Here is a 25,307-nt window from a genome sequence, read left to right on the forward strand (position 1 = left end):
GATATAGATAGTCTAAACTAGTTACTTACACTACTTCACTGTGCATGTCATTCACTCGTACGTTCACGCATGTCTCCACCTCGACTATTAATTGAAGCTCCATGCCAAAAGTTCATTCAACAAAATAAAGAAGAGACGGTTGTTTAAAAGTATATGTTGCACGCCCAAATGTTACAAGCCCGAAGGTTGCAGAACATCAACCATCTCTGGGTTACAAAACCGAAGAAATGAGACTGACTTAGATAACCCAGTTGTTGTTCCTTGGGGCTTGGGCCCTATATAAAGAACATGGATCAACCAATATATCCTCACAAACGCACAAGAACAAATTGCAGATTTGCAAGCAACGTGAGTACCTCACAGACATGGCTAACTTGAAGAAGCTATTAGCTATGTTTGCTCTTGTGATGTTCCTGTCACAGCTCCGCGTCCATGGTGTCTCCGTGTCTGTGGGCAGCAGCGCGAACGTTACTACAGAGACCAAACATCTTCGCGGCAGGTGCCACATCAGTGGCTTCCTGCATGGCAAATCCGACGACTGCAACAGGGATCACGGCTCGGTCTGCTGTAAAGACGGTCACCGCTACCCGCAATTCAGGTGCTCGCCCCCGGTGTCGGCCGACACGCCGGCGATCCTAACTCTGAACAGCTTCGCACGAGGTGGAGACGGCGGCGGCAAATCGTTCTGCGACAACCGCTTCCACAAGGACACCGAGCTGGTGGTGGCGCTGTCCACGGGGTGGCTGCGCCTGGACGGCAAGCGCAGGTGCAACAAGATGATCCGCATCAACGGGAACGGGCGTGCCGTGCTGGCCAAGGTCGTCGATGAGTGTGACTCGGTGTACGGCTGCGACGCCGAGCACAACTTCGAGCCACCGTGCCCATACAACGACGTAGACGCGTCACCGGCCGTGTGGAAGGCGTTGAGGCTCAAGGAGGAGATTGGAGTGTTCAAGATCACTTGGTCTGATGTGTGAGCTATGCCATTAAGGCCTTGCATTAAGCTATGTACACGCAGACATGCGCAAACGTAGATGTGTGCGTTGTTCTCTTGGTGGTGGAGTCGCTGCTAATTAAAATAAGCCACCACTCGCTTGTATTTGATATTTTCACAACTTTATGTATTTGTCCTGTCTCGGTGCTATATTTACGATTCACATGTATATGATATTTTTCTTGATTTATGTATTTACCTTGTTTCCGTGCTATATGTATTATTTATGTGTATTTAATTTTTTTTGAGGTTTATGTATTTGCCCAGTTTGGGTACAATATGAAATGAAATTGGCAAATACATCAATTTTTAGTTCAACAAGACCTTGCATATATGACTGAGTACACACACACACAAACACACACAGACTACCATATGTGATGTTATGCTGGTCATAGACATATATTTCAATATTTATAAAAAAAACATTGAATTATTCGGGCGGTAAAACTCGATGATTTTTGAGTTGTTCCTAGAATCGGTTCTTTCAGTGCCTCCTGGAAAGAAACACCAGTATCAAGAACAGAGAGAACCCTAAACGATGTGGATGGAGATGTTGAAATTAAAAAGCGCTTTGACTACCACGAAACAACAAATTGCCAGTGAATATACAAAGGGAAACTCTAGTGCGTTACATCTGTAATAATTTAATCCGGTGGTGTATTACTTTGATGTTGCCGAGCTACACCTTAATCTTGGTGTATTCCATCCCATATATAATATAAGAAATTTGGAAACGTATGTCACTCATACGGATATATAAACTAGTTAGTTAGTTGCACTACTTTCCCGTGAATTTCATTCATTCGGTTATTCAAAAATGACTATTAGTGGAAGCTCCATGCCAAAATTCCATTAGGTGAAACAAAGAAGGCGGCTCTTTAAAAATATTTGTTGCACGCCCAATTGTTATAAGCCCGAAGGTTGCAGAACACCAACCATCTGTTGGTTGCAAAACCAAAGAAAGAGACACAATTAGTGCAAAAGAAAGTCAAATTTATTGCAAAAAAAATTCCAAACTTTTGTGACTTATTAATATCATTATTATTTTCTATGTGAGGTGTATATACACCCACGAACTAAAGGGTATTTCCCACCAGGGCATGCTCTACCATATTTGATGATTTACAGGTTACATACTTATATTTATACCCAATAAAATAGAATACAAAATTCATTTGAATTCTATGGGCGGTAAAATACCGAGATTTATGAGTTTTTCCAAAAACCGATTCTTTCGGTGCCTCCCAAAAAACACCTGGTATAGAGAAGGGCGTGGAAGGTAGCTGCTGGAATTACAAAGCGCTTTGAGTAACACCAAATAGAAAATTACAAGAAAAACTAGATACAAGGTTAATCACAAGTGAGTTACATTTGTAACAATTCAATCTATCTTTATATTATTCTGATGTTACCGAGCTAGACCTTAATCTTGGCGGCTTCCATCCCCCAGATATAATACAAGTAGGAAACGTACATCACACTTGATATAGATAGTCTCAACTAGTTACTTGCACTACTTCACTGTGCATGTCATTCACTCGTACGTTCAGGCATGTCTCCACCTCGACTATTAATTGAAGCTCCATGCCAAAAGTTCATTCAACAAAATAAAGAAGAGACGGTTGTTTAAAAGTATATGTTGCACGCCCAAATGTTACAAGCCCGAAGGTTGCAGAACATCAACCATCTCTGGGTTACAAAACCGAAGAAATGAGACTGACTTAGATAACCCAGTTGTTGTTCCTTGGGGCTTGGGCCCTATATAAAGAACATGGATCAACCAATATATCCTCACAAACGCACAAGAACAAATTGCAGATTTGCAAGCAAGGTGAGTACCTCACAGACATGGCTAACTTGAAGAAGCTATTAGCTATGTTTGCTCTTGTGATGTTCCTGTCACAGCTCCGCGTCCATGGTGTCTCCGTGTCTGTGGGCAGCAGCGCGAACGTTACTACAGAGACCAAACATCTTCGCGGCAGGTGCCACATCAGTGGCTTCCTGCATGGCAAATCCGACGACTGCAACAGGGATCACGGCTCGGTCTGCTGTAAAGACGGTCACCGCTACCCGCAATTCAGGTGCTCGCCCCCGGTGTCGGCCGACACGCCGGCGATCCTAACTCTGAACAGCTTCGCACGAGGTGGAGACGGCGGCGGCAAATCGTTCTGCGACAACCGCTTCCACAAGGACACCGAGCTGGTGGTGGCGCTGTCCACGGGGTGGCTGCGCCTGGACGGCAAGCGCAGGTGCAACAAGATGATCCGCATCAACGGGAACGGGCGTGCCGTGCTGGCCAAGGTCGTCGATGAGTGTGACTCGGTGTACGGCTGCGACGCCGAGCACAACTTCGAGCCACCGTGCCCATACAACGACGTAGACGCGTCACCGGCCGTGTGGAAGGCGTTGAGGCTCAAGGAGGAGATTGGAGTGTTCAAGATCACTTGGTCTGATGTGTGAGCTATGCCATTAAGGCCTTGCATTAAGCTATGTACACGCAGACATGCGCAAACGTAGATGTGTGCGTTGTTCTCTTGGTGGTGGAGTCGCTGCTAATTAAAATAAGCCACCACTCGCTTGTATTTGATATTTTCACAACTTTATGTATTTGTCCTGTCTCGGTGCTATATTTACGATTCACATGTATATTATATTTTTCTTGATTTATGTATTTACCTTGTTTCCGTGCTATATGTATTATTTACGTGTATTTAATATTTTTTGAGATTTATGTATTTTCCCAGTTTGGGTACAATATGAAATGAAATTGGCAAATACATCAATTTTTAGTTCAACAAGACCTTGCATATATGACTGAGTACACACACACACAAACACACACAGACTACCATATGTGATGTTATGCTGGTCATAGACATATATTTCACTATTTATACACAAAAACATTGAATTCTTCGGGCGGTAAAACTCGATGCATTTTGAGTTGTTCCTAGAATCGGTTCTTTCAGTGCCTCCTGGAAAGAAACACCAGTATTAAGAAAAGAGATAACCCTAAACGATGTGGATGGAGATGTTGAAATTAAAAAGCGTTTTGAGTACCACGAAACAACAAATTGCCAGTGAATATACAAAGGGAAACTCTAGTGCGTTACATATGTAATAATTTAATCCAGTGGTGTATTTACTTTGATGTTGCCGAGCTACACCTTAATCTTGGTGGATTCCATCCCATATGTAATATAAGAAATTTGGAAACGTATGTCACTCATACGGATAGTATAAACTAGTTAGTTAGTTGCACTACTTTCCCGTGAATTTCATTCACTCGGTTATTCACAAATGACTATTAGTGGAAGCTCCATGCCAAAATTCCATTCAGTGAAACAAAGAAGGCGGCTCTTTAAAAATATTTGTTGCACGCCCAGTTGTTATAAGCCCGAAGGTTGCAGAACACCAACCATCCGTTGGTTGCAAAACCAAAGAAAGAGACACAATTAGTGCAAAAGAAAGTCAAATTTATTGCGAAAAAAATTCCAAACTTTTGTGACTTATTAATATCATTATTATTTTCTATGTGAGGTGTATATACACCCACGAACTAAAGGGTATTTCCCAGCAGGGCATGCTCTACCATATTTGATGATTTACAGGTTACATACTTATATTTATACCCAATAAAATAGAATACAAAATTCATTTGAATTCTATGGGCGGTAAAATACCGAGATTTATGAGTTTTTCCAAAAACCGATTCTTTCGGTGCCTCCCAAAAAACACCTGGTATAGAGAAGGGCGTGGAAGGTAGCTGCTGGAATTACAAAGCGCTTTGAGTAACACCAAATAGAAAATTACAAGAAAAACTAGATACAAGGTTAATCACAAGTGAGTTACATTTGTAACAATTCAATCTATCTTTATATTATTCTGATGTTACCGAGCTAGACCTTAATCTTGGCGGCTTCCATCCCCCAGATATAATACAAGTAGGAAACGTACATCACTCTTGATATAGATAGTCTCAACTAGTTACTTACACTACTTCACTGTGCATGTCATTCACTCGTACGTTCAGGCATGTCTCCACCTCGACTATTAATTGAAGCTCCATGCCAAAAGTTCATTCAACAAAATAAAGAAGAGACGGTTGTTTAAAAGTATATGTTGCACGCCCAAATGTTACAAGCCCGAAGGTTGCAGAACATCAACCATCTCTGGGTTACAAAACCGAAGAAATGAGACTGACTTAGATAACCCAGTTGTTGTTCCTTGGGGCTTGGGCCCTATATAAAGAACATGGATCAACCAATATATCCTCACAAACGCACAAGAACAAATTGCAGATTTGCAAGCAAGGTGAGTACCTCACAGACATGGCTAACTTGAAGAAGCTATTAGCTATGTTTGCTCTTGTGATGTTCCTGTCACAGCTCCGCGTCCATGGTGTCTCCGTGTCTGTGGGCAGCAGCGCGAACGTTACTACAGAGACCAAACATCTTCGCGGCAGGTGCCACATCAGTGGCTTCCTGCATGGCAAATCCGGCGACTGCAACAGGGATCACGGCTCGGTCTGCTGTAAAGACGGTCACCGCTACCCGCAATTCAGGTGCTCGCCCCCGGTGTCGGCCGACACGCCGGCGATCCTAACTCTGAACAGCTTCGCACGAGGTGGAGACGGCGGCGGCAAATCGTTCTGCGACAACCGCTTCCACAAGGACACCGAGCTGGTGGTGGCGCTGTCCACGGGGTGGCTGCGCCTGGACGGCACGCGCAGGTGCAACAAGATGATCCGCATCAACGGGAACGGGCGTGCCGTGCTGGCCAAGGTCGTCGATGAGTGTGACTCGGTGTACGGCTGCGACGCCGAGCACAACTTCGAGCCACCGTGCCCATACAACGACGTAGACGCGTCACCGGCCGTGTGGAAGGCGTTGAGGCTCAAGGAGGAGATTGGAGTGTTCAAGATCACTTGGTCTGATGTGTGAGCTATGCCATTAAGGCCTTGCATTAAGCTATGTACACGCAGACATGCGCAAACGTAGATGTGTGCGTTGTTCTCTTGGTGGTGGAGTCGCTGCTAATTAAAATAAGCCACCACTCGCTTGTATTTGATATTTTCACAACTTTATGTATTTGTCCTGTCTCGGTGCTATATTTACGATTCACATGTATATGATATTTTTCTTGATTTATGTATTTACCTTGTTTCCGTGCTATATGTATTATTTATGTGTATTTAAATTTTTTTTGAGGTTTATGTATTTGCCCAGTTTGGGTACAATATGAAATGAAATTGGCAAATACATCAATTTTTAGTTCAACAAGACCTTGCATATATGACTGAGTACACACACACACAAACACACACAGACTACCATATGTGATGTTATGCTGGTCATAGACATATATTTCACTATTTATACACAAAAACATTGAATTCTTCGGGCGGTAAAACTCGATGCTTTTTGAGTTGTTCCTAGAATCGGTTCTTTCAGTGCCTCCTGGAAAGAAACACCAGTATTAAGAAAAGAGATAACCCTAAACGATGTGGATGGAGATGTTGAAATTAAAAAGCGTTTTGAGTACCACGAAACAACAAATTGCCAGTGAATATACAAAGGGAAACTCTAGTGCGTTACATATGTAATAATTTAATCCAGTGGTGTATTTACTTTGATGTTGCCGAGCTACACCTTAATCTTGGTGGATTCCATCCCATATGTAATATAAGAAATTTGGAAACGTATGTCACTCATACGGATAGTATAAACTAGTTAGTTAGTTGCACTACTTTCCCGTGAATTTCATTCACTCGGTTATTCACAAATGACTATTAGTGGAAGCTCCATGCCAAAATTCCATTCAGTGAAACAAAGAAGGCGGCTCTTTAAAAATATTTGTTGCACGCCCAGTTGTTATAAGCCCGAAGGTTGCAGAACACCAACCATCCGTTGGTTGCAAAACCAAAGAAAGAGACACAATTAGTGCAAAAGAAAGTCAAATTTATTGCGAAAAAAATTCCAAACTTTTGTGACTTATTAATATCATTATTATTTTCTATGTGAGGTGTATATACACCCACGAACTAAAGGGTATTTCCCAGCAGGGCATGCTCTACCATATTTGATGATTTACAGGTTACATACTTATATTTATACCCAATAAAATAGAATACAAAATTCATTTGAATTCTATGGGCGGTAAAATACCGAGATTTCTGAGTTTTTCCAAAAACGGATTCTTTCGGTGCCTCCCAAAAAACACCTGGTATGGAGAAGGGCGTGGAAGGTAGCTGCTGGAATTACAAAGCGCTTTGAGTAACACCAAATAGAAAATTACAAGAAAAACTAGATACAAGGTTAATCACAAGTGAGTTACATTTGTAACAATTCAATCTATCTTTATATTATTCTGATGTTGCCGAGCTAGACCTTAATCTTGGCGGCTTGCATCCCCCAGATATAATACAAGTAGGAAACGTACATCACTCTTGATATAGATAGTCTCAACTAGTTACTTACACTACTTCACTGTGCATGTCATTCACTCGTACGTTCACGCATGTCTCCACCTCGACTATTAATTGAAGCTCCATGCCAAAAGTTCATTCAACAAAATAAAGAAGAGACGGTTGTTTAAAAGTATATGTTGCACGCCCAAATGTTACAAGCCCGAAGGTTGCAGAACATCAACCATCTCTGGGTTACAAAACCGAAGAAATGAGACTGACTTAGATAACCCAGTTGTTGTTCCTTGGGGCTTGGGCCCTATATAAAGAACATGGATCAACCAATATATCCTCACAAACGCACAAGCACAAATTGCAGATTTGCAAGCAAGGTGAGTACCTCACAGACATGGCTAACTTGAAGAAGCTATTAGCTATGTTTGCTCTCGTGATGTTCCTGTCACAGCTCCGCGTCCATGGTGTCTCCGTGTCTGTGGGCAGCAGCGCGAACGTTACTACAGAGACCAAACATCTTCGCGGCAGGTGCCACATCAGTGGCTTCCTGCATGGCAAATCCGGCGACTGCAACAGGGATCACGGCTCGGTCTGCTGTAAAGACGGTCACCGCTACCCGCAATTCAGGTGCTCGCCCCCGGTGTCGGCCGACACGCCGGCGATCCTAACTCTGAACAGCTTCGCACGAGGTGGAGACGGCGGCGGCAAATCGTTCTGCGACAACCGCTTCCACAAGGACACCGAGCTGGTGGTGGCGCTGTCCACGGGGTGGCTGCGCCTGGACGGCACGCGCAGGTGCAACAAGATGATCCGCATCAACGGGAACGGGCGTGCCGTGCTGGCCAAGGTCGTCGATGAGTGTGACTCGGTGTACGGCTGCGACGCCGAGCACAACTTCGAGCCACCGTGCCCATACAACGACGTAGACGCGTCACCGGCCGTGTGGAAGGCGTTGAGGCTCAAGGAGGAGATTGGAGTGTTCAAGATCACTTGGTCTGATGTGTGAGCTATGCCATTAAGGCCTTGCATTAAGCTATGTACACGCAGACATGCGCAAACGTAGATGTGTGCGTTGTTCTCTTGGTGGTGGAGTCGCTGCTAATTAAAATAAGCCACCACTCGCTTGTATTTGATATTTTCACAACTTTATGTATTTGTCCTGTCTCGGTGCTATATTTACGATTCACATGTATATGATATTTTTCTTGATTTATGTATTTACCTTGTTTCCGTGCTATATGTATTATTTATGTGTATTTAAATTTTTTTTGAGGTTTATGTATTTGCCCAGTTTGGGTACAATATGAAATGAAATTGGCAAATACATCAATTTTTAGTTCAACAAGACCTTGCATATATGACTGAGTACACACACACACAAACACACACAGACTACCATATGTGATGTTATGCTGGTCATAGACATATATTTCACTATTTATACACAAAAACATTGAATTCTTCGGGCGGTAAAACTCGATGCTTTTTGAGTTGTTCCTAGAATCGGTTCTTTCAGTGCCTCCTGGAAAGAAACACCAGTATTAAGAAAAGAGATAACCCTAAACGATGTGGATGGAGATGTTGAAATTAAAAAGCGTTTTGAGTACCACGAAACAACAAATTGCCAGTGAATATACAAAGGGAAACTCTAGTGCGTTACATATGTAATAATTTAATCCAGTGGTGTATTTACTTTGATGTTGCCGAGCTACACCTTAATCTTGGTGGATTCCATCCCATATGTAATATAAGAAATTTGGAAACGTATGTCACTCATACGGATAGTATAAACTAGTTAGTTAGTTGCACTACTTTCCCGTGAATTTCATTCACTCGGTTATTCACAAATGACTATTAGTGGAAGCTCCATGCCAAAATTCCATTCAGTGAAACAAAGAAGGCGGCTCTTTAAAAATATTTGTTGCATGCCCAGTTGTTATAAGCCCGAAGGTTGCAGAACACCAACCATCCGTTGGTTGCAAAACCAAAGAAAGAGACACAATTAGTGCAAAAGAAAGTCAAATTTATTGCGAAAAAAATTCCAAACTTTTGTGACTTATTAATATCATTATTATTTTCTATGTGAGGTGTATATACACCCACGAACTAAAGGGTATTTCCCAGCAGGGCATGCTCTACCATATTTGATGATTTACAGGTTACATACTTATATTTATACCCAATAAAATAGAATACAAAATTCATTTGAATTCTATGGGCGGTAAAATACCGAGATTTCTGAGTTTTTCCAAAAACGGATTCTTTCGGTGCCTCCCAAAAAACACCTGGTATGGAGAAGGGCGTGGAAGGTAGCTGCTGGAATTACAAAGCGCTTTGAGTAACACCAAATAGAAAATTACAAGAAAAACTAGATACAAGGTTAATCACAAGTGAGTTACATTTGTAACAATTCAATCTATCTTTATATTATTCTGATGTTGCCGAGCTAGACCTTAATCTTGGCGGCTTGCATCCCCCGATATAATACAAGTAGGAAACGTACATCACTCTTGATATAGATAGTCTCAACTAGTTACTTACACTACTTCACTGTGCATGTCATTCACTCGTACGTTCAGGCATGTCTCCACCTCGACTATTAATTGAAGCTCCATGCCAAAAGTTCATTCAACAAAATAAAGAAGAGACGGTTGTTTAAAAGTATATGTTGCACGCCCAAATGTTACAAGCCCGAAGGTTGCAGAACATCAACCATCTCTGGGTTACAAAACCGAAGAAATGAGACTGACTTAGATAACCCAGTTGTTGTTCCTTGGGGCTTGGGCCCTATATAAAGAACATGGATCAACCAATATATCCTCACAAACGCACAAGCACAAATTGCAGATTTGCAAGCAAGGTGAGTACCTCACAGACATGGCTAACTTGAAGAAGCTATTAGCTATGTTTGCTCTCGTGATGTTCCTGTCACAGCTCCGCGTCCATGGTGTCTCCGTGTCTGTGGGCAGCAGCGCGAACGTTACTACAGAGACCAAACATCTTCGCGGCAGGTGCCACATCAGTGGCTTCCTGCATGGCAAATCCGGCGACTGCAACAGGGATCACGGCTCGGTCTGCTGTAAAGACGGTCACCGCTACCCGCAATTCAGGTGCTCGCCCCCGGTGTCGGCCGACACGCCGGCGATCCTAACTCTGAACAGCTTCGCACGAGGTGGAGACGGCGGCGGCAAATCGTTCTGCGACAACCGCTTCCACAAGGACACCGAGCTGGTGGTGGCGCTGTCCACGGGGTGGCTGCGCCTGGACGGCACGCGCAGGTGCAACAAGATGATCCGCATCAACGGGAACGGGCGTGCCGTGCTGGCCAAGGTCGTCGATGAGTGTGACTCGGTGTACGGCTGCGACGCCGAGCACAACTTCGAGCCACCGTGCCCATACAACGACGTAGACGCGTCACCGGCCGTGTGGAAGGCGTTGAGGCTCAAGGAGGAGATTGGAGTGTTCAAGATCACTTGGTCTGATGTGTGAGCTATGCCATTAAGGCCTTGCATTAAGCTATGTACACGCAGACATGCGCAAACGTAGATGTGTGCGTTGTTCTCTTGGTGGTGGAGTCGCTGCTAATTAAAATAAGCCACCACTCGCTTGTATTTGATATTTTCACAACTTTATGTATTTGTCCTGTCTCGGTGCTATATTTACGATTCACATGTATATGATATTTTTCTTGATTTATGTATTTACCTTGTTTCCGTGCTATATGTATTATTTATGTGTATTTAAATTTTTTTTGAGGTTTATGTATTTGCCCAGTTTGGGTACAATATGAAATGAAATTGGCAAATACATCAATTTTTAGTTCAACAAGACCTTGCATATATGACTGAGTACACACACACACAAACACACACAGACTACCATATGTGATGTTATGCTGGTCATAGACATATATTTCACTATTTATACACAAAAACATTGAATTCTTCGGGCGGTAAAACTCGATGCTTTTTGAGTTGTTCCTAGAATCGGTTCTTTCAGTGCCTCCTGGAAAGAAACACCAGTATTAAGAAAAGAGATAACCCTAAACGATGTGGATGGAGATGTTGAAATTAAAAAGCGTTTTGAGTACCACGAAACAACAAATTGCCAGTGAATATACAAAGGGAAACTCTAGTGCGTTACATATGTAATAATTTAATCCAGTGGTGTATTTACTTTGATGTTGCCGAGCTACACCTTAATCTTGGTGGATTCCATCCCATATGTAATATAAGAAATTTGGAAACGTATGTCACTCATACGGATAGTATAAACTAGTTAGTTAGTTGCACTACTTTCCCGTGAATTTCATTCACTCGGTTATTCACAAATGACTATTAGTGGAAGCTCCATGCCAAAATTCCATTCAGTGAAACAAAGAAGGCGGCTCTTTAAAAATATTTGTTGCACGCCCAGTTGTTATAAGCCCGAAGGTTGCAGAACACCAACCATCCTTTGGTTGCAAAACCAAAGAAAGAGACACAATTAGTGCAAAAGAAAGTCAAATTTATTGCGAAAAAAATTCCAAACTTTTGTGACTTATTAATATCATTATTATTTTCTATGTGAGGTGTATATACACCCACGAACTAAAGGGTATTTCCCAGCAGGGCATGCTCTACCATATTTGATGATTTACAGGTTACATACTTATATTTATACCCAATAAAATAGAATACAAAATTCATTTGAATTCTATGGGCGGTAAAATACCGAGATTTCTGAGTTTTTCCAAAAACGGATTCTTTCGGTGCCTCCCAAAAAACACCTGGTATGGAGAAGGGCGTGGAAGGTAGCTGCTGGAATTACAAAGCGCTTTGAGTAACACCAAATAGAAAATTACAAGAAAAACTAGATACAAGGTTAATCACAAGTGAGTTACATTTGTAACAATTCAATCTATCTTTATATTATTCTGATGTTGCCGAGCTAGACCTTAATCTTGGCGGCTTGCATCCCCCAGATATAATACAAGTAGGAAACGTACATCACTCTTGATATAGATAGTCTCAACTAGTTACTTACACTACTTCACTGTGCATGTCATTCACTCGTACGTTCACGCATGTCTCCACCTCGACTATTAATTGAAGCTCCATGCCAAAAGTTCATTCAACAAAATAAAGAAGAGACGGTTGTTTAAAAGTATATGTTGCACGCCCAAATGTTACAAGCCCGAAGGTTGCAGAACATCAACCATCTCTGGGTTACAAAACCGAAGAAATGAGACTGACTTAGATAACCCAGTTGTTGTTCCTTGGGGCTTGGGCCCTATATAAAGAACATGGATCAACCAATATATCCTCACAAACGCACAAGCACAAATTGCAGATTTGCAAGCAAGGTGAGTACCTCACAGACATGGCTAACTTGAAGAAGCTATTAGCTATGTTTGCTCTCGTGATGTTCCTGTCACAGCTCCGCGTCCATGGTGTCTCCGTGTCTGTGGGCAGCAGCGCGAACGTTACTACAGAGACCAAACATCTTCGCGGCAGGTGCCACATCAGTGGCTTCCTGCATGGCAAATCCGGCGACTGCAACAGGGATCACGGCTCGGTCTGCTGTATAGACGGTCACCGCTACCCGCAATTCAGGTGCTCGCCCCCGGTGTCGGCCGACACGCCGGCGATCCTAACTCTGAACAGCTTCGCACGAGGTGGAGACGGCGGCGGCAAATCGTTCTGCGACAACCGCTTCCACAAGGACACCGAGCTGGTGGTGGCGCTGTCCACGGGGTGGCTGCGCCTGGACGGCAAGCGCAGGTGCAACAAGATGATCCGCATCAACGGGAACGGGCGTGCCGTGCTGGCCAAGGTCGTCGATGAGTGTGACTCGGTGTACGGCTGCGACGCCGAGCACAACTTCGAGCCACCGTGCCCATACAACGACGTAGACGCGTCACCGGCCGTGTGGAAGGCGTTGGGGCTCAAGGAGAAGATTGGAGTGTTCAAGATCACTTGGTCTGATGTGTGAGCTATGCCATTAAGACCTTGCATTAAGCTATGTATATGCAGACATGCGGAAACGTAGATGTGTGCGTTGTTCTCTTGGTGGTGGAGTTGCTGCTAATTAAAATAAGCCACCACTCGCTTGTATTTGATATTTTCACAACTTTATGTATTAGTCCTGTCTCGGTGCTATATTTACGATTCACATGTATATGATATTTTTCTTGATTTATGTATTTACCTTGTTTCCGTGCTATATGTATTATTTACATGTATTTAATATTTTTTGAGATTTATGTATTTGCCCAGTTTGGGTACAATATGAAATGAAATTGGCAAATACATCAATTTTTAGTTCAACAAGACCTTGCACATATGACTGAGTACACACACACACAAACACACACGCACTACCATATGTGATGTTATGCTGGTCATAGACATATATTTCACTATTTATACACAAAAACATTGAATTCTTCGGGCGGTAAAACTCGATGCTTTTTGAGTTGTTCCTAGAATCGGTTCTTTCAGTGCCTCCTGGAAAGAAACACCAGTATTAAGAAAAGAGATAACCCAAAACGATGTGGATGGAGATGTTGAAATTAAAAAGCGGTTTGAGTACCACGAAACAACAAATTGCCAGTGAATATACAAAGGGAAACTCTAGTGCGTTACATATGTAATAATTTAATCCGGTGGTGTATTTACTTTTATGTTGCCGAGCTACACCTTAATCTTGGTGGATTCCATCCCATATGTAATATAAGAAATTTGGAAACGTATGTCACTCATACGGATAGTATCAACTAGTTAGTTAGTTGCACTACTTTCCCGTGAATTTCATTCACTCGGTTATTCACAAATGACTATTAGTGGAAGCTCCATGCCAAAATTCCATTCAGTGAAACAAAGAAGGCGGCTCTTTAAAAATATTTGTTGCACGCCTAGTTGTTATAAGCCCGAAGGTTGCAGAACACCAACCATCTGTTGGTTGCAAAACCAAAGAAAGAGACACAATTAGTGCAAAAGAAAGTCAAATTTATTGCGAAAAAAATTCCAAACTTTTGTGACTTATTAATATCATTATTATTTTCTATGTGAGGTGTATATACACCCACGAACTAAAGGGTATTTCCCACCAGGGCATGCTCTACCATATTTGATGATTTACAGGTTACATACTTATATTTATACCCAATAAAATAGAATACAAAATTCATTTGAATTCTATGGGCGGTAAAATACCGAGATTTCTGAGTTTTTCCAAAAACCGATTCTTTCGGTGCCTCCCAAAAAACACCTGGTATGGAGAAGGGCGTGGAAGGTAGCTGCTGGAATTACAAAGCGCTTTGAGTAACACCAAATAGAAAATTACAAGCAAAACTAGATACAAGGTTAATCACAAGTGAGTTACATTTGTAACAATTCAATCTATCTTTATATTATTCTGATGTTGCCGAGCTAGACCTTAATCTTGGCGGCTTGCATCCCCAGATATAATACAAGTAGGAAACGTACATCACTCTTGATATAGATAGTCTCAACTAGTTACTTACACTACTTCACTGTGCATGTCATTCACTCGTACGTTCACGCATGTCTCCACCTCCACTATTAATTGAAGCTCCATGCCAAAAGTTCATTCAACAAAATAAAGAAGAGACGGTTGTTTAAAAGTATATGTTGCACGCCCAAATGTTACAAGCCCGAAGGTTGGAGAACAACAACCATCTCTGGGTTAGAAAACCGAAGAAATGAGACTGACTTAGATAACCCAGTTGTTGTTCTTTGGGGCTTGGGCCCTATATAAAGAACATGGATCAACCAATATATCCTCACAAACGCACAAGCACAAATTGCAGATTTGCAAGCAAGGTGAGTACCTCACAGACATGGCTAACTTGAAGAAGCAATTAGCTATGTTTGCTCTCGTGATGTTCCTGTCGCAGCTCCGCGTCCATGGTGTCTCCGTGTCTGTGGGCAGCAGCGCGAACGTTACTACAGAGACCAAACATCTTCGCGGCAGGTGCCACATCAGTGGCTTCCTGCATGGCAAATCCGGCGACTGCAACAGGGATCACGGCTCGGTCTGCTGTAAAGACGGTCACCGCTACCCGCAATTCAGGTGCTCGCCCCTGGTGTCGGCCGACACGCCGGCGATCCTAACTCTGAACAGCTTCGCACGAGGTGGAGACGGCGGCGGCAAATCGTTCTGCGACAACCGCTTCCACAAGGACACCGAGCTGGTGGTGGCGCTGTCCACGGGGTGGCTGCGCCTGGACGGCAAGCGCAGGTGCAACAAGATGATCCGCATCAACGGGAACGGGCGTGCCGTGCTGGCCAAGGTCGTCGATGAGTGTGACTCGGTGTACGGCTGCGACGCCGAGCACAACTTCGAGCCACCGTGCCCATACAACGACGTAGACGCGTCACCGGCCGTGTGGAAGGCGTTGGGGCTCAAGGAGAAGATTGGAGTGTTCAAGATCACTTGGTCTGATGTGTGAGCTATGCCATTAAGACCTTGCATTAAGCTATGTACATGCAGACATGCGGAAACGTAGATGTGTGTGTTGTTCTCTTGGTGGTGGAGTTGCTGCTAATTAAAATAAGCCACCACTCGCTTGTATTTGATATTTTCACAACTTTATGTATTAGTCCTGTCTCGGTGCTATATTTACGATTCACATGTATATGATATTTTTCTTGATTTATGTATTTACCTTGTTTCTGTACTATATGTGTTATTTACGTGTATTTAATTTTTTTTGAGATTTATGTATTTGCCCAGTTTGGGTACAATATGAAATGAAATTGGCAAATACATCAATTTTTAGTTCAACAAGACCTTGCACATATGACTGAGTACACACACACACAAACACACACGCACTACCATATGTGATGTTATGCTGGTCATAGACATATATTTCACTATTTATACACAAAAACATTGAATTCTTCGGGCGGTAAAACTCGATGATTTTTGAGTTGTTCCTAGAATCGGTTCTTTCAGTGCCTCCTAGAAAGAAACACACTTATTAAGAAAAGAGAGAACCCTAAACGATGTGGATGGAGATGTTGAAATTAAAAAGCGCTTTGAGTACCACGAAACAACAAATTGCCAGTGAATATACAAAGGGAAACTCTAGTGCGTTACATCTGTAATAATTTAATCCGGTGGTGTATTACTTTGATGTTGCCGAGCTACACCTTAATCTTGGTGTATTCCATCCCATATATAATATAAGAAATTTGGAAACGTATGTCACTCATACGGATATATAAACTAGTTAGTTAGTTGCACTACTTTCCCGTGAATTTCATTCATTCGATTATTCAAAAATGACTATTAGTGGAAGCTCCATGCCAAAATTCCATTCAGTGAAACAAAGAAGGCGGCTCTTTAAAAATATTTGTTGCACGCCCAGTTGTTATCAGCCTGAAGGTTGCAGAACACCAACCATCTGTTGGTTGCAAAACCAAAGAAAGAGACACAATTAGTGCAAAAGAAAGTCAAATTTATTGCAAAAAAATATCCAAACTTTTGTGACTTATTAATATCATTATTATTTTCTATGTGAGGTGTATATACACCCACGAACTAAAGGGTATTTCCCACCAGGGCATGCTCTACCATATTTGATGATTTACAGGTTACATACTTATATTTATACCCAATAAAACAGAATACAAAATTCATTTGAATTCTATGGGCGGTAAAATACCGAGATATCGGAGTTTTTCCAAAAACCGATTCTTTCGGTGCCTCCCAAAAAACACCTGGTATGGAGAAGGACGTGGAAGGTAGCTGCAGGAATTACAAAGCGCTTTGAGTAACACCAAATAGAAAATTACAAGAAAAACTAGATACAAGGTTAATAACAAGTGAGTTACATTTGTAACAATTCAATCTATCTTTATATTATTCTGATGTTGCCGAGCTAGACCTTAATCTTGGCGGCTTCCATCCCCCAGATATAATACAAGTAGGAAACGTACATCACTCTTGATATAGATAGTCTCAACTAGTTACTTACACTACTTCACTGTGCATGTCATTCACTCGTACGTTCACGCATGTCTCCACCTCGACTATTAATTGAAGCTCCATGCCAAAAGTTCATTCAACAAAATAAAGAAGAGACGGTTGTTTAAAAGTATATGTTGCACGCCCAAATGTTACAAGCCCGAAGGTTGGAGAACATCAACCATCTCTGGGTTACAAAACCGAAGAAATGAGACTGACTTAGATAACCCAGTTGTTGTTCCTTGGGGCTTGGGCCCTATATAAAGAACATGGATCAACCAATATATCCTCACAAACGCACAAGCACAAATTGCAGATTTGCAAGCAAGGTGAGTACCTCACAGACATGGCTAACTTGAAGAAGCTATTAGCTATGTTTGCTCTCGTGATGTTCCTGTCACAGCACCGCGTCCATGGTGTCTCCGTGTCTGTGGGCAGCAGCGCGAACGTTACTACAGAGACCAAACATCTTCGCGGCAGGTGCCACATCAGTGGCTTCCTGCATGGCAAATCCGGCGACTGCAACAGGGATCACGGCTCGGTCTGTTGTAAAGATGGTCATCGCTACCCGCAATTCAGGTGCTCGCCCCCGGTGTCGGCCGACACGCCGGCGATCCTAACTTTGAATAGCTTCGCACGAGGTGGAGACGGCGGCGGCAAATCGTTCTGCGACAACCGCTTCCACAAGGACACCGAGCTGGTGGCGCTGTCCACGGGGTGGCTGCGCCTGGACGGCAAGCGCAGGTGCAACAAGATGATCCGCATCAACGGGAACGGGCGTGTCGTGCTGGCCAAGGTCGTCGATGAGTGTGACTCGGTGTACGGCTGCGACGCCGAGCACAACTTCGAGCCACCGTGCCCATACAACGACGTAGACGCGTCACCGGCCGTGTGGAAGGCGTTGGGGCTCAAGGAGGAGATTGGAGTGTTCAAGATCACTTGGTCTGATGTGTGAGCTATGCCATTAAGACCTTGCATTAAGCTATGTACACGCAGACATGCGGAAACGTAGATGTGTGCGTTGTTCTCTTGGTGGTGGAGTTGCTGCTAATTAAAATAAGCCACCACTCGCTTGTATTTGATATTTTCACAACTTTATGTATTTGTCCTGTCTCGATGCTATATTTACGATTCACATGTATATGATATTTTTCTTGATTTATGTATTTACCTTGTTTATGTGCTATATGTATTATTTACGTGTATTTTATTTTTTTTGAGATTTATGTATTTGCCTAGTTTGGGTACAATATGAAATGACATTGGCAAATACATCAATTTTTAGTTCAACAAGACCTTGCATATATGACTGAATACACACACACACAAACATACACACACTACCATATGTGATGTTATGCTGGTCATAGACATATATTTCACTATTTATACACAAAAACATTGAATTATTCGGGCAGTAAAACTTGATGATTTTTGAGTTGTTCCTAGAATCGGTTCTTTCAGTGCCTCCTGGAAAGAAACACCAGTATTAAGAAAAGAGAGAACCCTAAACGATGTGGATGGAGATGTTGAAATTAAAAAGCGCTTTGAGTACCACGAAACAACAAATTGCTAGTGAATATACAAAGGAAAACTCTAGTGTGTTACATCTGTAATAATTTAATCCGGTGGTGTATTAGTTTGATGTTGCCGAGCTACACCTTAATCTTGGTGTATTCCATCCCATATATAATATAAGAAATTTGGAAACGTATGTCACTCATACGGATATATAAACTAGTTAGTTAGTTGCACTACTTTCCCGTGAATTTCATTCATTCGGTTATTCAAAAATGACTATTAGTGGAAGCTCCGTGCCAAAATTCCATTCAGTGAAACAAAGAAGGCGGCTCTTTAAAAATATTTGTTGCACGCCCAGTTGTTATAAGCCCGAAGGTTGCAGAACACCAACCATCTGTTGGTTGCAAAACCAAAGAAAGAGACACAATTAGCGCAAAAGACAGTCAAATTTATTGCAAAAAAAATTCCAAACTTTTGTGACTTATTAATATCATTATTATTTTCTATGTGAGGTGTATATACACCCACGAACTAAAGGGTATTTCCCACCAGGGCATGCTCTACCATATTTGACGATTTACAGGTTACATACTTATATTTATACCCAATAAAATAGAATACAAAATTCATATGAATTCTATGGGCGGTAAAATACCGAGATTTCTGAATTTTTCCAAAAACCGATTCTTTCGGTGCCTCCCAAAAAACACCTGGTATGGAGAAGGGCGTGGAAGGTAGCTGCAGGAATTACAAAGCGCTTTGAGTAACACCAAGTAGAAAATTACAAGAAAAACTAGATACAAGGTTAATAACAAGTGAGTTACATTTGTAACAATTCAATCTATCTTTATATTATTCTGATGTTGCCGAGCTAGACCTTAATCTTGGCGGCTTCCATCCCCCAGATATAATACAAGTAGGAAACGTACATCACTCTTGAGATAGATAGTCTCAACTAGTTACTTACACTACTTCACTGTGCATGTCATTCACTCGTACGTTCACGCATGTCTCCACCTCGACTATTAATTGAAGCTCCATGCCAAAAGTTCATTCAACAAAATAAAGAAGAGACGGTTGTTTAAAAGTATATGTTGCACGCCCAAATGTTACAAGCCCGAAGGTTGGAGAACATCAACCATCTCTGGGTTACAAAACCGAAGAAATGAGACTGACTTAGATAACCCAGTTGTTGTTCCTTGGGGCTTGGGCCCTATATAAAGAACATGGATCAACCAATATATCCTCACAAACGCACAAGCACAAATTGCAGATTTGCAAGCAAGGTGAGTACCTCACAGACATGGCTAACTTGAAGAAGCTATTAGCTATGTTTGCTCTCGTGATGTTCCTGTCACAGCTCCGCGTCCATGGTGTCTCCGTCTCTGTGGGCAGCAGCGCGAACGTTACTACAGAGACCAAACATCTTCGCGGCAGGTGCCACATCAGTGGCTTCCTGCATGGCAAATCCGGCGACTGCAACAGGGATCACGGCTCGGTCTGTTGTAAAGATGGTCATCGCTACCCGCAATTCAGGTGCTCGCCCCCGGTGTCGGCCGACACGCCGGCGATCCTAACTTTGAATAGCTTCGCACGAGGTGGAGACGGCGGCGGCAAATCGTTCTGCGACAACCGCTTCCACAAGGACACCGAGCTGGTGGTGGCGCTGTCCACGGGGTGGCTGCGCCTGGACGGCAAGCGCAGGTGCAACAAGATGATCCGCATCAACGGGAACGGGCGTGCCGTGCTGGCCAAGGTCGTCGATGAGTGTGACTCGGTGTACGGCTGCGACGCCGAGCACAACTTCGAGCCACCGTGCCCATACAACGACGTAGACGCGTCACCGGCCGTGTGGAAGGCGTTGGGGCTCAAGGAGGAGATTGGAGTGTTCAAGATCACTTGGTCTGATGTGTGAGCTATGCCATTAAGACCTTGCATTAAGCTATGTACACGCAGACATGCGGAAACGTAGATGTGTGCGTTGTTGTCTTGGTGGTGGAGTTGCTGCTAATTAAAATAAGCCACCACTCGCTTGTATTTGATATTTTCACAACTTTATGTATTTGTCCTGTCTCGGTGCTATATTTACGATTCACATGTATATGATATTTTTCTTGATTTATGTATTTACCTTGTTTACGTGCTATATGTATTATTTACGTGTATTTTTTTTTGAGATTTATGTATTTGCCTAGTTTGGGTACAATATGAAATGAAATTGGCAAATACATCAATTTTTAGTTCAACAAGACCTTGCATATATGACTGAGTACACACACACAAACATACACACACTACCATATGTGATGTTATGCTGGTCATAGACATATATTTCACTATTTATACACAAAAACATTGAATTATTTGGGTGGTAAAACTCGATGATTTTTGAGTTGTTCCTAGAATCGGTTCTTTCAGTGCCTCCTGGAAAGAAACACCAGTATTAAGAAAAGAGAGAACCCTAAACGATGTGGATGGAGATGGTGAAATTAAAAAGCGCTCTGAGTACCACGAAACAACAAATTGCCAGTGAATATACAAAGGGAAACTCTAGTGCGTTACATCTGTAATAATTTAATCCGGTGGTGTATTACTTTGATGTTGCCAAGCTACACCTTAATCTTGGTGTATTCCATCCCATATATAATATAAGAAATTGGAAACGTATGTCATTCATACGGATATATAAACTAGTTAGTTAGTTGCACTACTTTCCCGTGAATTTCATTCATTCGGTTATTCAAAAATGACTATTAGTGGAAGCTCCATGCCAAAATTCCATTCAGTGAAACAAAGAAGGCGGCTCTTTAAAAATATTTGTTGCACGCCCAGTTGTTATAAGCCCGAAGGTTGCAGAACACCAACCATCTGTTGGTTGCAAAACCAAAGAAAGAGACACAATTAGTGCAAAAGAAAGTGAAATTTATTGCAAAAAAAAATTCCAAACTTTTGTGACTTATTAATATCATTATTATTTTCTATGTGAGGTGTATATACACCCATGAACTAAAGGGTATTTCCCACCAGGGCATGCTCTACCATATTTGATGATTTACAGGTAACATACTTATATTTATACCCAATAAAATAGAATTCAAAATTCATTTGAATTCTATGGGTGGTAAAATACCGAGATTTCTGAGTTTTTCCAAAAACCGATTCTTTCGGTGCCTCCCAAAAAACACCTGGTATGGAGAAGGGCGTGGAAGGTAGCTGCTGGAATTACAAAGCGCTTTGAGTAACACCAAATAGAAAATTACAAGAAAAACTAGATACAAGGTTAATCACAAGTGAGTTACATTTGTAACAATTCAATCTATCTTTATATTATTCTGATGTTACCGAGCTAGACCTTAATCTTGCCGGCTTCCATCCCCCAGATATTATACAAGTAGGAAACGTACATCACTCTTGATATAGATAGTCTCAACTAGTTACTTACACTACTTCACTGTGCATGTCATTCACTCGCACGTTCACGCATGTCTCCACCTCGACTATTAATTGAAGCTCCATGCCAAAAGTTCATTCAACAAAATAAAGAAGAGACGGTTGTTTAAAAGTATATGTTGCACGCCCAAATGTTACAAGCCCGAAGGTTGGAGAACATCAACCATCTCTGGGTTACAAAACCGAAGAAATGAGACTGACTTAGATAACCCAGTTGTTGTTCCTTGGGGCTTGGGCCCTATATAAAGAACATGGATCAACCAATATATCCTCACAAACGCACAAGCACAAATTGCAGATTTGCAAGCAAGGTGAGTACCCCACAGACATGGCTAACTTGAAGAAGCTATTAGCTATGTTTGCTCTCGTGATGTTCCTGTCACAGCTACGCGTCCATGGTGTCTCCGTGTCTGTGGGCAGCAGCGCGGACGTTACTACAGAGACCAAACATCTTCGTGACAGGTGCCACATCAGTGGCTTCCTGCATGGCAAATCCGGCGACTGCAACAGGGATCACGGCTCGGTCTGCTGTAAAGACGGTCACCGCTACCCGCAATTCAGGTGCTCGCCCCCGGTGTCGGCCGACACGCCGGCGATCCTAACTCTGAACAGCTTCGCACGAGGTGGAGACGGCGGCGGCAAATCGTTCTGCGACAACCGCTTCCACAAGGACACCGAGCTGGTGGTGGCGTTGTCCACGGGGTGGCTGCGCCTGGACGGCAAGCGCAGGTGCAACAAGATGATCCGCATCAACGGGAACGGGCGTGCCGTGCTGGCCAAGGTCGTCGATGAGTGTGACTCGGTGTACGGCTGCGACGCCGAGCACAACTTCGAGCCACCGTGCCCATACAATGACGTAGACGCGTCACCGGCCGTGTGGAAGGCGTTGGGGCTCAAGGAGAAGATTGGAGTGTTCAAGATCACTTGGTCTGATGTGTGAGCTATGCCATTAAGACCTTGCATTAAGCTATGTACACGCAGACATGCGGAAACGTAGATGTGTGCGTTGTTCTCTTGGTGGTAGAGTTGCTGCTAATTAAAATAAGCCACCACTCGCTTGTATTTGATATTTTCACAACTTTATGTATTTGTCCTGTCTCGGTGCTATATTTACGATTCACATGTATATGATATTTTTCTTGATTTATGTATTTACCTTGTTTCCGTGCTATATGTATTATTTACGTGTATTTAATTTTTTTTGAGATTTATGTATTTGCCCAGTTTGGGTACAATATGAAATGAAATTGTCAAATACATCAATTTTTAGTTCAACAAGACCTTGCATATATGACTGAGTACACACACACACAAACATACACACACTACCATATGTGATGTTATGCTGGTCATAGACATATATTTCACTATTTATACACAAAAACATTGAATTATTCGGGCGGTAAAACTCGATGATTTTTGAGTTGTTCCTAGAATCGGTTCTTTCAGTGCCTCCTGGAAAGAAACACCAGTATTAAGAAAAGAGAGAACCCTAAACGATGTGGATGGAGATGGTGAAATTAAAAAGCGCTTCGAGTACCACGAAACAACAAATTGCCAGTGAATATACAAAGGGAAACTCTAGTGCGTTACATCTGTAATAATTTAATCCGGTGGTGTATTACTTTGATGTTGCCGAGCTACACCTTAATCTTGGTGTATTCCATCCCATATATAATATAAGAAATTTGGAAACGTATGTCACTCATATGTCACGACCGGGTTTTCGGGATATAATTTCCCAGAAAAACGGCCCTGTGCCCACCAGCCCCAGGATTACTGTTAGCTGATGAGGCACCAACTTGATACAAGAATTCCAAGCGAGGTACAAAAATATGTAGTACAAGACCATTAGGCCTAGGAGTACAACACTTGGTTTCTAATGGTTGAGGGCGGAAGCGGTTGGATACATCTGCGTCTATGGGACTCCATTTCCCACAAAAACAGCTGACCAGGAAAATCCAAGATGCACACATGTGGTTAAAAAATAATCCAAAGTAAAGTACTGGGTGCCAAACGAGGGTCTGAATGACTCCTCGAGAGGAAACTGCAAGAATAGTAATACTGGTGCCAAGCGAGGGTCTGAATGGCTCCTCGAGAGGAAACTGCAAGGATAATAATGCCGCAGTCGGGCGTCGGGGCGACACCACATAAAGGGCTTATAAAAGATAAATGAACAACAAGCATGCCGCAGTCGGGCGTCTGAGCGACACCACAGAAAGGGCTTATAAGAGAATAATCACGGTGAATATCCAGGAGGTAGAACCATCCCAGGGATACTCAATAAAAATACATAATATAAATGGTTAGTCCAAAATAATAAAGATCACAATCCATATGCGCCATAATCATAAACAATATTTAGTTCAGTCGTTTCTCCATCCGAAAATCGATAATCTGGTCTAATCAAGCCGTATCTCCATCCGAAAACCGTACTATGATCCAGTTAGCCGTGTCTCCATCCGAAAACAGTCACTGAGTTCTAGTTAAATCATTCTCCATCCGAATACCGTTGCTAGATTCAACTCAAACTATGGTCCTTACTCAAGAACATGACTATCCAACAGGATATATCCTCTGCAGAGGGATTACCATTTTCCCATGAGTGACGGGTTTACTTAGTCCATCGGGACTAATTCCGTCTACGGTCTTTTAATTGAAAACACGCCTGACCTGCACACACCAGCTTAACTCACCGGTGTCTGGAATCACCCACGACACCTGCCAAGCAAAACTCTAAGTGGGGAGGCTACAACCTCGACGTAGCATGGGATCAAATTTCTATTCGCGCGCTCTAAGGGGGTGCCCCCCCTCTCGGTCCCAACCGGAAACACCCATGCCCCCGGACCAGGTGGCCTGCCTACCGGATGCACCCGGTATCTTCCACCATGGCCTCTCTGTACGGTGTGTGCTTTGGTAAGGGGTTGACAACCTACTGAA

General features: G+C 42.7%; 10 protein-coding genes across 10 annotated transcripts; all 10 read left to right on the plus strand.

The window, feature by feature from the left end:
• The first annotated feature begins 365 nt into the window (after positions 1-365).
• On the plus strand, positions 366-977 carry LOC141022445 (putative ripening-related protein 4). The gene is made up of 2 exons (XM_073498699.1): positions 366-445; positions 500-977. Exons 1-2 carry the CDS (start codon positions 366-368, stop codon positions 975-977), a joined length of 558 nt encoding a protein of 185 aa, XP_073354800.1.
• Positions 978-2,845: 1,868 nt separating this feature from the next.
• On the plus strand, positions 2,846-3,457 carry LOC109746651 (putative ripening-related protein 4). The gene is made up of 2 exons (XM_073498698.1): positions 2,846-2,925; positions 2,980-3,457. The coding sequence occupies exons 1-2, from the start codon at positions 2,846-2,848 to the stop codon at positions 3,455-3,457; spliced, it is 558 nt and encodes a 185-aa protein (XP_073354799.1).
• Positions 3,458-5,328: 1,871 nt separating this feature from the next.
• LOC141022446 (putative ripening-related protein 4) lies at positions 5,329-5,940 on the plus strand. Its single transcript, XM_073498700.1, has 2 exons — positions 5,329-5,408; positions 5,463-5,940. Exons 1-2 carry the CDS (start codon positions 5,329-5,331, stop codon positions 5,938-5,940), a joined length of 558 nt encoding a protein of 185 aa, XP_073354801.1.
• A 1,872-nt stretch (positions 5,941-7,812) lies between these two features.
• Positions 7,813-8,424, plus strand: LOC141022447 (putative ripening-related protein 4). The gene is made up of 2 exons (XM_073498701.1): positions 7,813-7,892; positions 7,947-8,424. Exons 1-2 carry the CDS (start codon positions 7,813-7,815, stop codon positions 8,422-8,424), a joined length of 558 nt encoding a protein of 185 aa, XP_073354802.1.
• A 1,871-nt stretch (positions 8,425-10,295) lies between these two features.
• On the plus strand, positions 10,296-10,907 carry LOC141022448 (putative ripening-related protein 4). The gene is made up of 2 exons (XM_073498703.1): positions 10,296-10,375; positions 10,430-10,907. Exons 1-2 carry the CDS (start codon positions 10,296-10,298, stop codon positions 10,905-10,907), a joined length of 558 nt encoding a protein of 185 aa, XP_073354804.1.
• A 1,872-nt stretch (positions 10,908-12,779) lies between these two features.
• Positions 12,780-13,391, plus strand: LOC109746653 (putative ripening-related protein 4). Its single transcript, XM_073498702.1, has 2 exons — positions 12,780-12,859; positions 12,914-13,391. Exons 1-2 carry the CDS (start codon positions 12,780-12,782, stop codon positions 13,389-13,391), a joined length of 558 nt encoding a protein of 185 aa, XP_073354803.1.
• A 1,870-nt stretch (positions 13,392-15,261) lies between these two features.
• LOC141020574 (putative ripening-related protein 4) lies at positions 15,262-15,873 on the plus strand. Its single transcript, XM_073498704.1, has 2 exons — positions 15,262-15,341; positions 15,396-15,873. The coding sequence occupies exons 1-2, from the start codon at positions 15,262-15,264 to the stop codon at positions 15,871-15,873; spliced, it is 558 nt and encodes a 185-aa protein (XP_073354805.1).
• Positions 15,874-17,742: 1,869 nt separating this feature from the next.
• On the plus strand, positions 17,743-18,351 carry LOC109746654 (putative ripening-related protein 4). Its single transcript, XM_073498705.1, has 2 exons — positions 17,743-17,822; positions 17,877-18,351. The coding sequence occupies exons 1-2, from the start codon at positions 17,743-17,745 to the stop codon at positions 18,349-18,351; spliced, it is 555 nt and encodes a 184-aa protein (XP_073354806.1).
• Positions 18,352-20,220: 1,869 nt separating this feature from the next.
• LOC141022449 (putative ripening-related protein 4) lies at positions 20,221-21,733 on the plus strand. The gene is made up of 2 exons (XM_073498707.1): positions 20,221-20,756; positions 21,336-21,733. Exons 1-2 carry the CDS (start codon positions 20,221-20,223, stop codon positions 21,448-21,450), a joined length of 651 nt encoding a protein of 216 aa, XP_073354808.1. The 3' UTR covers positions 21,451-21,733.
• Positions 21,734-22,695: 962 nt separating this feature from the next.
• On the plus strand, positions 22,696-24,186 carry LOC109746655 (putative ripening-related protein 4). The gene is made up of 2 exons (XM_073498706.1): positions 22,696-23,231; positions 23,817-24,186. The coding sequence occupies exons 1-2, from the start codon at positions 22,696-22,698 to the stop codon at positions 23,929-23,931; spliced, it is 651 nt and encodes a 216-aa protein (XP_073354807.1). The 3' UTR covers positions 23,932-24,186.
• Positions 24,187-25,307: the final 1,121 nt, after the last annotated feature.

This window comes from Aegilops tauschii, chromosome 5 (assembly GCF_002575655.3).
Source record: "Aegilops tauschii subsp. strangulata cultivar AL8/78 chromosome 5, Aet v6.0, whole genome shotgun sequence".
In the NCBI taxonomy this organism is placed as follows: Eukaryota; Viridiplantae; Streptophyta; class Magnoliopsida; order Poales; family Poaceae; genus Aegilops; species Aegilops tauschii.